Raw genomic sequence first — 15566 nt, forward strand, 5'->3', positions numbered from 1 at the left:
GAAAAAGAAAAAGGTCTTCAATTAAAAATCTTAGATTAATCAAAAATCAAAAATGAGGTTAAAGTTAAAAATTAACATTTAACTTTATATTAAATATAGTTCAAGTTCATTGATCAGGAGCATCGTTGAGGAGGAGATCAGGAGTACTCAGCTATTTTACTTAAGTAAAAGTACTCTGTTACATATAAAAGTCACAGGAGAATATTTGCATCAAAATGTACTTTGAACCAAAAGTAAAAGCACTCATTATGCAGAATGGCCCCCTTTAATACAATGACTTTATAAACTGTCTTAATGTGGAGGACCCCCACTTAGAGAGGATTCTGACATAAGGAATCCCCTCAGAGTATTTTTATATTTTAAGGTTTTAAGATAATAAGGTCATCATCAATCAATCATCGAACTGGGATCAATATAAATACAGTCAATCAAAATGGCCAACCCTCTTTCTTCACTTGCAAAAAGTGTGATAAAAGTTAAAATATTCACACTCCATGACCCCTGTTGGTTGAAAACCACTGGTTTGTTCTATAATAATACATCATAATTTATTTGTTGACTATATTTAGTTTTGATAATATGAATCTGCAGAGTAACTAAAGTTTGAAGTGCAATATTTACCCAAAAAAATTCTTACATTCTGTGTTTTGGACAAATGTTTAAAGTAAAATGTTGTTTCTTACCACTAACTTGAGCCTCGAACGTTGCGGCACTACCCTCTAGTGCCACAACGCTCTGTAGCGGCTGTATGAACGTTGGCGCTTGTGTTGACATGATTGTCGGCACCCTGAAGAGAAACAAAGAGTTTAAATGTCAGTCAGTGATCTGCAGCTTAAAGACATTTTACTGATATCAAACCAAACAGCCTCAAACAGCCTGAGTTCAGCTGAACACCACAGACTGGGTGTGAAATGTCTGTTCTTCAGTTTAGGAGCAGCTTTTAGGGAAGGAAAGGAGACGCTGTAATTCCTCTCCAGAAATAGATGTCCAAATGCGTCTGTCACAGCTCCAATGACCGACTCTAACACCAGCAGAGCTCAACTGGAGACAACTGCACATTCATTATTAGTCGCAGTTTATTATCAGCCAGTGACGTTAACAAGTAATGAAACTTCAAGATAAGAGAGAGTGTCATCAGCAAAGAAACGACAGCTCCAGTTATTAATTCATACTTTCTGTTGACATTTAACCTCTTGTTGTTGAACGAGTGATTGCAAAGCAAACGTGGAAGCAGTGTGATGATGTTATAGTGCATAAAAAGCTCTCACAGAGGAGAATGACAGGTCAATAACCAACCAACAGCTGGTATATTTTATATTTAACAATAAAAACGAGGGGTGAAAGATCAGAAACAGTCATATGAGCCAGGTTGGTAGTGAATGCTGCTGATGGGGGTGTCAGGTCACCTCATATGGGTCAGTATTAACAGACAGATTGGAGGTAAAAGACCCACCTTCAGCCTGAGAGGATATCATGGTGTCATACCTACACTCAGTATTGTATTTTATTATCTTTGTTAAAATGACGAGTATTCAGATGTTACTGCCAAGTACAGCAGCAGATATTCATCGATCCGTCATTGAGGAAACAGAACAAGGAATTGGAACAAACACCAGCAGTCAACCCTACAAACAACACCTCAACAATCACTAACAACCAGATATTTCAGAAAAGGGCAATAAGAAACACAACCGCAGTGCACTATACGGTCAGTGCTCAATACAAAACCAGTTCAACCAACAATCAGTGAGTCCTGATCTCAACAAACAACAACTCTTTGAGATCCAAGGAACACAAACACTCACAATGCAACCGTTGGCCAATGACAATAGACCAAAGTGATGCCTCTTGTGTCTCTACAACCTTATTGATTCTACAATAACTCCAGCGTTGTGTAATTATGAATCCCATTGCTTTTGTTACCAAGACGTCCAGTGTAGCATTTGAGCGCTGGTAGAAAGCAGTAGGATCCATAATAACGCTCTGGACTTTCTCCCGTCGTCCGGCTGGTCAGACTGGGAGCTTGATGGTTTGATAGCGAGTGCACAGAGAATAATCTGATTCTGTAAAACTGGCAAACTATGAAATACGGACGTTCGGACTGTTGTGATGTGAGCTGGAGCTACTGTGCTAGCTCGCCTGCATGTTAGCTGAAGCTCTATGTTAACCCTCAACATAGCAAACGTTAGCTACATTACTCGCCATTTCGTTGTTCATGCTCTATAAACATATACATTATATATATTGTTAAATATTGAAATATAATGCACATATTTTAACTCTCTGATTACTATTTCTATTGTTATAATGTCTTTGTTCAGCAGCTTAAGCAACTGTAATGCAACCAACTTCCCCCGGGGATCAAAAAAGTATTTCAGGGTATTAGAGAATCACTCACTCAAACTTTAAAGGCATTGATCACTGCACTACGTCTCCTCCATACATACAAAACATACAAAGAATCGATCAACTCTGAGGACATATGGTTTTGATTGATCAGACAATTTGGAATTGGTTCTAGTTTTGCATCCCTACTGGATAACCGATTATAGCTTAATGGATCACTACCAGTACGACAGAGCGGGACAGACCCCAGATTTAAAAACTCAGATTAGCTTTAATCTTCTGAAACATTCGGATGTGTTTTAAATGAAACAATCAGAAGTTTGTAATCTTAACAGTCTTATTTTTGGTCTTGTTGCAGAAGAAGAAGAGCTAACTGGCTAAGCGCTAACGTGTTCAGTTTTATTGATGTACAGATTTAAAAGCAGTTGGATGAAAATGTGCTGAGTGTCTGCTGCTGTTCTCTCAGCAGACAGTTTGAGTTTCACAGTCAGACAGGAGCTATAAATGTCAGGAGGCGGGGCTTATTGGAGGCAGAGGACGCTGACGGACGGCAGCAGCTGGAGGACGGCCGCATGTTACAGTCATCATCATCATCATCATCACCACCATCATTACCATCAACAGCAGCAGAGGAAGAACAGGCTTAATACTAACTTGCAGAAAACTCCATGTGAATCAATGTGATGAGACAAGTTTGTCCACTAACCACCTTTATAATCAAACTAATGTGTAAAATATCTGATAAAAAACTAAGTTTACAACAAGAACAAAACTAAATTATAACCTGAAAGGAGAGAAACAAATATATAAAGAGAAGAAAACAATAAAAATAATGATTGTTTATTGATTGACCTTGTCAAGACCTCGGTGTATAAACGTGAACTCGGCTCTTCCTGCAACCTCCCCAGCATTCTGGTCTCAGATCAGGAGCCACATTTAGCCTCAACTGGTGTTTCTTTCTTTACTGCTGACAGCTGTTCCTAGATCAGTTCAATAACTGGTTCACTTCTCAGCCTATATTGATCCGTTATATCCTTTTATATCGATATCTGATCGGAAACATGTCTGATTATTGGTTTTTATTCACTGAAAGAAAAGTAAAAAGTCTCTCTTCTAAGTTTTATTTAATTTAATTAGTGGACTGATTTTATTGTATATGTAAATAATATCTAATTATTCATAAAATGTATTCTTATTTTTATTGTCTTGACAAACTAACGTCTCTAATGTTGATCAGATTTTTTTTTCACATTTAATTCATATAAAATGCAGTTTGTTGTTGTCGACTGCAACTGACTTTGTGTTACTGATATTAATATTATTATATATTATAGAGAATGATGAAGAAACTGCAGAACAAAAATATTGTTTGTTCACTGTGATTTTCATCTTTTGTTTTGTTTCTGTTTGTATAAAATAAATAAATAAATAAATAAATGTATAAATAAACATTATTATTGTTATATTTCTTTTAATTTTATCTTTGGAAATAAAGTTTATCATTCTGATATTAAAGGGAGGGAAAATATCTCAACTTGGAAATAATTAAATGTAGAGACAATCAAAATGTCTATCTTGTATGTTCTGTTTGTGAGTGAAAACTTAATAACAGCTGACATGTTATATTGACATCAGGCTTTAATTCAGGATCTGTTTGGATGTCATTTACAAGTAAACATGAGAGATGCAGTTTTTATGACTGTTTTCAGAACTCATTAATAAACAAACATATGAAGGAATTTAAACTGGCAAATTTTGACATCAGTTTCACTAATAAAGACACTTTCAGATGAAAGAGTGTTTAAGAGAACTGACAACCAATGAGCTATGGAGGGTGTCAGACCCTTTAAGTTCAGTTTAGGGCCCCTAAACCTCCTCCCACCCTCACACCATCCCTCACCCTCCTTCCACCGTTCACACGTGTGAGGAAACTTTTACGACTTTGTTACGACAGAACAGGAAGTTCTCTGATAAAATCATCAAAACTAACTTTGATTTTAAAACTCTTCAAGATAAATTCCTTTATTCATTATTTTAAGGAATAAAGAACTATAAATTATTTAAAATATAGCTGATACAGTGAGTTACACACTTTACTGCCAACATGTCGACCAACATTAAGTTATATAATTGTTTATTTGATTTCTAAAAGTGAACACGATCAACAAAATCACTTCAGATTGATTATTATTATTATTATTCGGTTATGTTCTTTAATTTTTCTGTAATCTGACAGAATTTTAAACTGGATTTTTATAATATTTGATTTATTATAAATGGTAATGATACTAATTATAACACAGAAGCTACTTCAAATGTTTCACATCAGGTGAAAAAATAAATGCTTTTGAAATAATAGAAAGATAGATGCTTTATTTATCCCGAGGGAAATTCATGAATCTAAATTCTTAAAAGTACATTTAAAAATTAAAATTACAAATAGTGAGAATTAATATCAGAGCAACAGTGCAGTAATAATCTACCCTGATTTCAATAGTCAATAATTGTACTGTAGAGAATCCATACATCTTCATCTGTATTTATCTCATTTATATTATTTATTTATTTACTAAAAACTATAAATTCACTGTTAAAAATTTATTTTCAAATCAAAATATTGTCAAAATACAGCAAGAAAATTATTCTTACTGAGATCAACTTTACTCTGTTTACTTTATTTGAATTAATTTATTTTTAGAAAATTTCTTTTCTGATTGTCTGAATATAAATTTTAATATTATGTATTATAATATACTATACTGTATACTATAATATACTTTAATATAAATCCATTTTCAGCAGCTGAAGAGTTAAATTTACATATTTTTTGTTGTTTTCTGACAGAAATGTATTTTATTTGAATATTTACTTGTTTTATTACTTTTATTTTGTAACTTTGGCTTTAAAGTGATGTATTGAAATTATATATTGAAAATATTTCACAAACTTTATAAGAAATTTTTCAATCTAGAAAATAATCATCATCACACAATCATTAGTTTTAGTCACTACGTAAACTGCAGTACTACAGATACTTTACTGCAGAATTCACATTTGGATGTTTTCCTCCATCTTATTTATCTGACTGCTGCTGTCAGCTAAAAACCTTCTATCTCCAAAATGTAAACCTTTATTCTGAAAAAACGCTTATTTCCTGTCAGTGACACAGTGACTTGAAGAGTTTGTGAAAATATTTTATTAACTTCATCCAACAGGTTCTTCATGAATAAATCAGCCAAATAAAATAAAATAAACAACAAATAAATAAACGTATTATTATTATTTGTAATGATGTCACTGATAGACGAGGTTTCCCTGTGACATTAACTAACACATTAACAGTATCAGCAGTAATAACACTGCAGTATTATTACAGTAATAATACCACAGTAATAACACTGCAATACACTGCTGTATTATGACCATAAATAACTTCTGAAACTTCTGAGTTTTTTGGATGGTTTAACTTTAAATTTTAATTTTAACGTCGGTCCTCATCTGTTGTTTTTAAACAACATATAAAAAAATATGGTGACTGAGTAACTAGTGATGTCATCAGTGTGACTAAGCTGTGATTGGATGAAAAGCCTGATATAAACTTTTTTTTTTAACATGAATCAGATGAGCAATGCTGCACAAGCCGAGAAAACTTATTCAGACAATATAAGAAACAGATGGATCCAATCACATTAATCTAAACATGCAATAAAAATGAGCAAATAACAGCCAGAAATAAATAAAAAACACAAAATCCCTTTAGAGAAGCTTCTGTTTCCTTTATGTTTCACAATAATTTAGCCTTTTAAGTTTGGTCCAAACATAAAACAATAAATAACAGTGTCTACATAAGAAAATATAAAAAGCAGCAATGAGCTCCTTTAACAGCAGCAATTAATAATCACCAATTATTCACAATATTTACTGTTTATTACCTCATAAAACATCCTCTGTCTGCCAGTGATATCATTCAGAAATGTGAGAATAATGAAATTGTGTTTTACAAAAATGTTTTTACAGACCTGTTTTTCCTGTTTAAAACTAAATGAATCTACAACAATGCAACCATCAAAAAACAGCAGTTTATTTTTATAGCCCTGAACTCATAAATCATATTTTATATTTACTGTACGACAATACGTCCATAAACGCCACAAAAACTTCAATAGCAAAATAAAAGTTTATAAAAGTGAGTTTGAGATGAAGATTTAACAAGTCTTGAATCTGATTTTTAATAAATTAACTGTATCATTATATTATATTTCTTCACTTTCATGTTGTTCCAGGAAGCTGATAATCAATAAGATCAGCTGCAGTTTTTGCTGATTTATGTTACTGTTGGAGGTCTTAAAACGCCTCGTCAGGACAGCTGTTTTTTCTTTTCAGTGCTGTCAGCTGATTTGACGACAAGGACAACCACCAACACCGAGCCGATCACACCCCGATCGATCAATCTATCGATCAGCAACCGATACACACAGAACTCTAACAGAAATCAGAACTCTCTCAGTGTGTTGGAACAAATTCAGCTGATATTTACAGATCAGAATCTGAGCAACACATATGGCAGTGGCCAAAAATAGACCACCCCCCCTGCCCTGACCCCGGGCAGTTTGATTGACAGCCACCATGTGGCACATAGCTGGAGGTGCAAGTGATAGCCCCCGCTGCTGATTCCCTTAAAAAGCCATCAGCCGCCCAGCTGACAGTCCACTCTCATGCAATCAGCGGCTATTCTGGGATCAGTGCACGCGGCCGCTTCCAACTCAACCCACAAACACAGAAAATAACTAAATATATAATAAATATAAAACACAAACACAGAAAACCAGAGTCCATCCTATCAGTCTTATACGTCCCCGTAAACCACATGAGTGAGCGCAGACAGGCACATTGATAGTTACAGTAAATGCGGAGACACAAGGTGGATGTTACTCACTTGTTTCCACAAGAGTGCCTCAGAATGATGGGACGGAGCCCAGGGACTCAAACAAGTCTCCTTATCCAGAAAGTGTTTTCCAAAAAAATCCAAGATGAGAACGGTCGAGCCTCGAAATATTCCCCCCCAAAAAAACAAAACTACACAGTGAAACGCCGTGTAGTTTTGCTTCCCCTCGCAATCCCTCCACCCGAGGCAAGGCTGGGAATGCTCCAACTGCTCAGAAGGGCCCAGACGGTGGTTTAGGTCTTTATACCAGGGGGGACAACCTGCATCATCACGCCACCGACGCTCCCTATTGGCCAGTGGGACACTCAAGGGGGGGGGACATGATGGGACAGGGCAGCCATTTATGAAACCTCCAGCCTGTCAGTCGCTGTTGATTCACTTTGATTCTGATCGATTGAGATCGTCTTTGATCACTGACTCTGATCGGATCAATAAGTCACAGAGTAAAAGTCTGAGAGTTAAAGTGACAGTCAGAGAGTCGTTAAATATCTGCTGACCAAAAGGAGGCCGAGGCTGTCCCCGTCAGTCAACCCCCCCCCCACCACAAACAACCCCCGCCCCCCTCCACAGGCTGCTGTTATAACACTGGAACAAGCTGTCTGTTTACACTCATTCATTTATTGAACCTGTCTCACTGTCACTGAACCTGTCTCACCCTCCTTCAGGGTTGGTTTGGTAACAGTCAGCTGTCAATCATCCATCATCCTTCCACCAGGAATCTGCTGAACTACCAAACCGTCCAAATCAAACTGCAGCAAGATTCAAGTTTCACTGTTTTAAAGCTAAAGAAATAATAATAAAATAACACTTTCTGTGCAGGGTCGAAACATCTGTAAGATTACAGGTTTTTTCTGTATTTTTAAACACATGAAAATATTAATACAATTATTTAAAAAATAGCCTGTAATGTAAAATAACATGAAGAATCTGTAACAATAATCTATTTATTTAAAGAAAAATTTTCACATCAAATAAATGTGCAAATCTATAATTTTTATTGTTAATTTAATCGATTAAACTGTTAAATTAAAGTTAAATACTGTTAATACAGCCCCAGCAGCTGGAAGAGAACTTCACTCCTCTTAATAAATAATCTAAATCAACATTTATAAAACTCAGCTCAACTTTATTAATACTGCACCATTCATATACACAAATAGAAACAACACACAAAAACAATTGTACAAGGAAAAAGATTTAAAAAATAAAATAAAATAAAATAGAATAGAGGGAAATTATACCAGAGCAACAGTTATCAAAAATCACACTGTAGAGACTCAATTCATCTGGATTTATTTATTTCAAAAGAGTTAGAAACATTAAAAAACACAGTTAAAATGTTCTTTTATATAGTAGAAAATGTTACTTTTGGAAGAACTTCAGTTTCACATCCACCAGATTTACTCTGATTTATTTCTTTTACTTGAAATTAACATCTGCGATCAGATCACACGTAATTTTACTCTTAATTTATTTTTCAAATGATGTTAAAATAATATTTATAATAATAAAACAATACTTTATGTGCAGGATGGGAACTACAGGGGAGCTTTACTCGTCTTAATGAGACATAAGCTACACTGTAAAAACATTGGGGGGGGTAAAACACTGACAATAAACTACACTGTAAAGTTTGAGTTTATTCACTCAATTTAAGCATGAAAGATATTTGATTTGAATAACTCAGGTATTTGTTGTTAAGGTAACTTAGATAAATTAAGTTAATTGAAGTTTCTCTCATATGCAAAACTTAACCTATACAAACTTGTTTTAAATCTATTCACAGAATTAATCTGAATAAAGTCACTTTTTTTAATGAGAATAACATCAAACATTTGGATGATCATTAAGAATTATTTGGATGCATATTTGGACTTATGATGATAATAAACTGACATACAAAACATAATGCTTACAGTTTTATGATTATATAAAAAACAAACTGGAATTAAAGCACCAATAATTAAATTACTGAACGCATTTAAGTTCACTTAAAACAAATGAATTGCTTTAACAATTAATTGTTGAGTTTAATTAATGTGAGGGAGTTCTTCCTTTCAGGCCTCTCCTGCAGGGAATCTGCATCACATGACAAACTCCTTTTAAATTAAAGTAAACAATTAGATCACAGATTCTCCTGATGGTACAGAGAGATTTTTAAGGATGAAAGATTACAGGCTACAATTTCTGAAGGTTTGATCTATTTTCCAGATTATTTACCTGCAGACCTAAAAAACTTACTTCTAAGGCGGCAGTGGAAGACGCCTCTCATATCTCAAACTTTTCTTTAATTGTTATTATTATAATTTATTTAATCTCATTCAATGATTTTCAAGTGATTTTCACTGTATTTTAGATTTCTTTCATGCTGTATGGCTGTTAGGGATGCACGATATTGTGTGTTGTTCTGTTCTTTGTTTAAACTCAATAAAAAATATTTGGAACAACAAGAAGAAAGATGCTGAAAAAACCTTCTCCTCCTCTAACCAAAGAAACCGACTCCAACCGGCTCCAGCAACAGCCAAAGTACAGCGTTACACAGAGTTTACAGAATAAAAATAATGACTCAAATAAACCATTTCAAGCTCCAGTGTGTAAGATTACTGTAATAAAAGATTATATTATTATTGTTATTATTATTTTAGAAGGTTTGTTTTCATTATTGTTTAATCAGCTGAAAATAAGACTTGTTTTGTTTTTGTTACCTTAGAATGAGACGTTTTAATTTACAGAGGGAGCGGGTCCTCTTCTGATGGAATCCGCCATGTTGAACCTCCATGTTTCTACGGTAGCCCAGAACGGACAAACCAAACACTGGATCCAGATAAAGGCGTCCTGTCCTGAATGATCATCATCTGTGTCATTTCAGGTTTCTGTTTCTCCTTGTTGTTCTGAAAGAAAATGTAAATAATAAACTCTGTCAGCTGTTCAGTTCAAACCTAGCCTCGTGCTAACCTAGCCTCATGCTAACCTAGCCCCATGCTAACATCAGTGATTACTAAGTTTAGTCATATCATGATACACAAAATAAATGTATTATAATTAAAACAGGTTGCAGCTCACAAACAAAGTACATAGAGAACTGCCAGCTGTGACTGTTGTGTAGCTAACTGACATAGCTAACAGTATGCTAACATCTGGGTCGGCATAACCTGAAACTTGAGTAATTTAATAATGATTCAATCTGGAAGATTTTAAATTACATTTCCCAAAAATAATAAAATAAATGACTAAACATTATGCTAATAACATGTGACAAGAAAACTGTTCTGTTAGCTTAGCATAATCAGATATTTCAATCTCATTATTCTCATTATAACTTAGCCACAACACAGACGCTAACTTAGCTTAGCCATATATACTGTCAATGGTTTAGTGAATAATAATTTGAAGCAGTCAGCGAGGAGCGACTTTATGTTCATGTGTCTCCAGCTAGATTAAAATCAGACTCCAGATCAGCAGTCAGTGCTGTAAATATGGCCGCTGTCTCTCTGTGGACCCTGAGTCCCCCCGGGGGGGTTATTTCTGTCTGTGAGTGAGGAGGGAGGAGAGAGGGCGAGAGAGGGGGAGAGAGGGCGAGAGAGGGGGAGAGAGCACCATTGAGTCTGTCAGAGAATTAATAAACCAATGTTTCAAATCTGTAGTTAGAACCTGATTTAAAGAAATCGTCCACAACTCTGTAACCTGAATTATATTTACTGAACATCAACATGCTGTTAATATTGACATTCTCACTTAGCAACAACAACACAGCCGTTAGCACTGAAAACACAGACAGGATTAAGTTCAACTAAATAAAACCAATTCTGAAATTTTGTAATAAAAAATAAACAAATGCTGAAATATTAAAACAAACAACAGTCAGTGCTGCCTGTAAACAAACAAACAGATACACAATAAACAAAATTACCTACTGTAAGCAGAGAGCAAACACTGCAGCCTCCACAGCTGCTGCTCATCAACTGATCACCTGATCTCACCTGAACTCACCTGGTCTCACCTGCTTTCTGCCTCACATTCACTTTTCTATAAACAGATGACTCTTGTTTATCTCCAGAGTTCCTGCTGTTGGACATTTATTATATTTATTTATATATTTCTGAATCAACTGGAATCAATATTTTTTTCTCCATTTTGTTTTCTTCTCTGAGAAAGTTACAAAAGTATTTGAGTTGATATTTTCAGCTCCAAACCAAATGACTGTGCAGCTAACGTTAACAACGTTAGCAATGTTAGCTCACCCCGACATCAGTTAAAATAACATAATAAAATAGAATAAACTTTTAGTCCTGAGCTTTTATAATTATTGTTTACTGTAAATCAGAAATTAAATCAAAACATTTGATTTTTGATGATTGAGTTTACAGACCTGAAGATCTCCACACGAGGAAAAGCTGCTCAGTATTTCAAAAGTGAAAAGTTTTGTGAGGCAATTAGTTTTTATAATTTCCTTTTCTATAATTATGTCACCCCAGAGACAAATTATCCCAATAATAATGAGATTAGATCCTAAAATATGGTTAAAATGTACTCATTGTACTCATAGATTATGGTTTTATAACTTGTTTACAGTGTTATATATTTGTCTTTTTGTCCTAATGCTGTTACATTCACATTGATGCTGTTAGATGTCAGTGCTGATTAATATTTTATTATAAGAAACTGATTAAATAAAGCAGTGGGGACATGTATGAGTGTGAGCAGAGAGGTGGTTGATTTTCTCTGCTGATCCATTTCGGTCTCTGTGTTTCGGGGGTTTTGCAAGAGTCTCAGCTGGCCGGCTCGGGTGTCAACAGAAAAGACAGCTGCAGCACACTAAATCCTGCAGAGAGTCCACAGGGACTCAGATAAACCAGAGACACACAATCCTTTAAACTAGGAAGAGATCTGCTCAGACCATCAGTGCCCTCTGCCATCACTCACAGGTACTGCAACAGACACAAACCACGAACAGCAAACACTAAACTGTAGCAAGGTTTTGTGCAGTTGACTGAAGACATAGTCACACGAATGATGGGGAGTGAACTTGCCTGCTTGTTTCAGTGTTTCTCCATCACAGCAGAATGTCATTGTGTTCAACCTGGTTGCATCCTGAAGCAAAGTTTTGAGAAGAGATTCTAAAGAAGGAGCCCCAAGTTAGGAGGGAGGAGCCATGGGGCACTTCGGAGGAGCTGCTGAGCAGACATCATTGTTATGTGATGTGAAAAAGACCTCAACCCTGGCAATAAAGAACTGTCCCCGGAGGTTGTTTTGGGCAGCAAGTGTTTTTGTGTTCCCCATGCAATCCTAGATCCCAAAAAATGAGTTGGTTTTGTTTGTTGTGTCACTTTTTTGTTGCACCAGATGGTGCTGTGGCTTAGTTGGTTAAAGTGCCTGTCTAGTAAACAGGAGATCCTGGGTTCAAATCCCAGCAGTGCCTTATTTGAGTTCTTTAGAATTCTGTACAAACCAAAGAGCAGAACACAAGATATTTTGATTGCAATCCCAAAACATGTCTCTGTGGTGCAGTTGGCCAGCATGCTCGGCTGTTAACCAAGAGCATGGTTGTTCAAGCCCACCCAGAGATGGTCCAAAAATGTTCCTCTGAAGTACAAAGTTTAGGCATTATCTATCAATTTTGATGATATACTAGTTGGTGCTAACCTGTCCAATTTCACCTCCCCTACACCCTGGTGTTCCTTGTGAAAATTCAGTGGGGTCACAGTCCCAAACCATTGTATGTCAGGCATGACTGGATGGTTCTATGAAGCTCCTGCTGAGCAATGTCTTAATGTGATATATTTTGACTGAGACATCTTGACATGTGTCTGTGGTGCAATTGGCCAGCGCACTCAGCTGTTAACCAAGAGGATGGTGGTTCGAGCCTACTCAGGGATGGTCTAACGTCGTTCTTCTGAAGTGCAAAGTTTATGCATTGTCTCCAAACTTGTCCATCAATCTCAATGATATACGATTTGGTGCTTGTTTGTCAAATTTCACCTCTCTCAAACCCTGTTTTGCCTTGTGTTTCCACAGTCCTCAAATTTGCTTGTTTTTCTGCTCCCCATCCCATCCTAGATCCTGAAAATGAGTCTGTTTTGTTTGTTGTGTCACTTTGTTTCAGCAATGGATGGCGCCATAGCTTAGTTGATCTTTATCCTGAACTCCACTGATGGTCAGGAGTTAAGGAGCTTCTCCAGGTTTCTGAAGGTAACACTGACAGTACATACAGTGGACAGAGCTCTCTCGTCCTAAATTGTGGAAAATAACACACCCATTACAAACTGAGAAAAAACACTCATTGGCTTACTGGTGTTCCTTGTGGAAACTCTGTGGGGTCACAGTCTCAAACCATTGTATGTCAAGCAAGAAAGAATCAACAGTAAGTGGATAGTTCTATGAATTCGTTGCTGAGCAATGTCCTCATGTGTTGTTCAACTGACATTGGCTAACAGCGCTCAGCTGTTAACCGAGAGGATGGTTGTTCAAGCCCACCCAGTGACGGTCTATGGTTGGTCTTCTAAAGAACATTGTTAAGGGAGTGTCTTGAAACTTATCTATCAATGTTAATGATGTGCTGGTTTGTTCAATTAAGCATTTTAGACCCTTCAAACTCAAAAAGTGTTTTGCCTTGTGTTACCACAGGCCTCAAAGGTGCTTATTTTTCTGCCCCCCATGTCCTCCTAGAGCCTGAAAGTGAGTCGGTTTTGTTTGTTGTGTTACTTTGTTGTAGCATCAGCTGGCGCTGTAGTTGATTAAAGTGCCTGTCTAGTAAACAAGAGATCCTGGCTTAAAATCCCAGCGGTGGCTTCTTTGAGTTCTTTAAAAGACCGGGCTGACAGTAGTAAACTCCTGAATCTTTAGCCTGAACTCCACAGACTTCTCCAGGTTTCTCAAGGTACCATTGACAGTATATACAATGGACAGAGCTTCCTCCTCCTAGATTGTGGAAAATAACACACCCATTACAAACTGAGAAAAAACATTAAAGGGGCTCACTGGTGTTCCTTGTGAAAATTCAGTGGGGTCACAGTCCCAAACCATTGTATGTCAGGCATGACTGGATGGTTCTATGAAGCTCCTGCTGAGCAATGTCTTAATGTGATATATTTTGACTGAGACATCTTGACATGTGTCTGTGGTGCAATTGGCCAGCGCACTCAGCTGTTAACCAAGAGGATGGTGGTTCGAGCCTACTCAGGGATGGTCTAACATCGTTCTTCTGAAGTGCAAAGTTTATGCATTGTCTCCAAACTTGTCCATCAATCTCAATGATATACGATTTGGTGCTTGTTTGTCAAATTTCACCTCTCTCAAACCCTGTTTTTCCTTGTGTTTCCAGAGGCCTCAAAGTTGCTTGTTTTTCTGCTCCCCATCCCATCCTAGATCCCAAAAGTGAGTCGGTTTTGGTTATTGTGTCATTTTGTTGTAGCAGCAGGTGCTGTGGCTTAGTTGGTTAAAGTGCCTGTCTAGTAAACAGGAGATCCTGGGTTCAAATCCCAGCAGTGCCTCTTTGGAGTTCTTTAATAGACCCTGCTGACAGTAGTAGCCTGAACTCAACTGATGGTCAGAACCCGATCCTCTTCCACTGAAACGAGTTGAAACTCAAGACTGACAGGCTGAAGCTAGTACCATTGACAGCATATACAGTGCTCTGAAAAAGTATTTGCCCAGATCTAAGCCAGTCTCTGACAGACATTGAACACTTTCACCTTTCAGGTCCCCTCCCTGTTCATGTCCCTGCATGTAGGTGTCAGTGTTGATCCTCCCATCCCCATTTACAGGAATTAAAATGAGTTTTGTTCAAAATGTTGGTATGTAACTTATTTTTAAATTATGTAAATAAATTGGAGTAGAGCAGACAAAGTAAATCGATATCATAATCTGATATTCATTCATTCACTTCAACAGCTTTAGAGAACAGAGACCTGATGTTTAATAGTCCAAATTTAATTCTTTTATTTTGTGCTACTATGGAGTTTTTGTTAGGTTTTTATGTTTAACTCCTATTATTTATGAATCTAATCAGTTTTCCAAATTACAAGCATGTCTTAAGGACATAAAATCCTGGATGAGCTGCAATTTTGTGATGTTAAACTCCTTATTAAATTAAACCCCTTCTTCAAAAGCCCACTCTTGACCCAGGGGTTTTAGCCAACTATAGACCGATCTCTAACCTCCCCTTCCTCTCTAAGATTCTGGAGAAAGTAGTCGCCAAAGAGTTGTGTGACTTTTTACATAACAATAGTTTATTTGAGGATTTTCAGTCAGGATTTAGAGTTCATCACAGCACAGA

General features: G+C 36.4%; 1 protein-coding gene and 2 non-coding genes across 3 annotated transcripts in view; 2 read left to right on the forward strand and 1 right to left on the reverse strand.

The window, feature by feature from the left end:
* LOC127365100 (titin) overlaps nt 1-7476 on the reverse strand; it is a 182806-nt gene extending 175330 nt beyond the window's left edge. The window contains exons 1-2 of the mRNA XM_051402823.1: nt 7283-7476; nt 684-787 (exon numbers count right to left, since the gene is read on the reverse strand). Of these exons, the coding sequence (XP_051258783.1) occupies nt 684-774 (91 nt within the window). The 5' untranslated portion in view covers nt 775-787; nt 7283-7476. The remainder of the gene's footprint in view (nt 1-683; nt 788-7282) is intronic.
* A 5160-nt stretch (nt 7477-12636) lies between these two features.
* On the forward strand, nt 12637-12710 carry trnat-agu (transfer RNA threonine (anticodon AGU)). Its single transcript has one exon. It is a non-coding gene; the product is annotated as a tRNA-Thr (tRNA).
* A 1997-nt stretch (nt 12711-14707) lies between these two features.
* trnat-agu (transfer RNA threonine (anticodon AGU)) lies at nt 14708-14781 on the forward strand. The gene has a single exon. It is a non-coding gene; the product is annotated as a tRNA-Thr (tRNA).
* Nucleotides 14782-15566: the final 785 nt, after the last annotated feature.

The sequence above is a fragment of the Dicentrarchus labrax genome, unplaced genomic scaffold (assembly GCF_905237075.1).
Source record: "Dicentrarchus labrax unplaced genomic scaffold, dlabrax2021, whole genome shotgun sequence".
Lineage (NCBI taxonomy): Eukaryota > Metazoa > Chordata > Actinopteri > Moronidae > Dicentrarchus > Dicentrarchus labrax.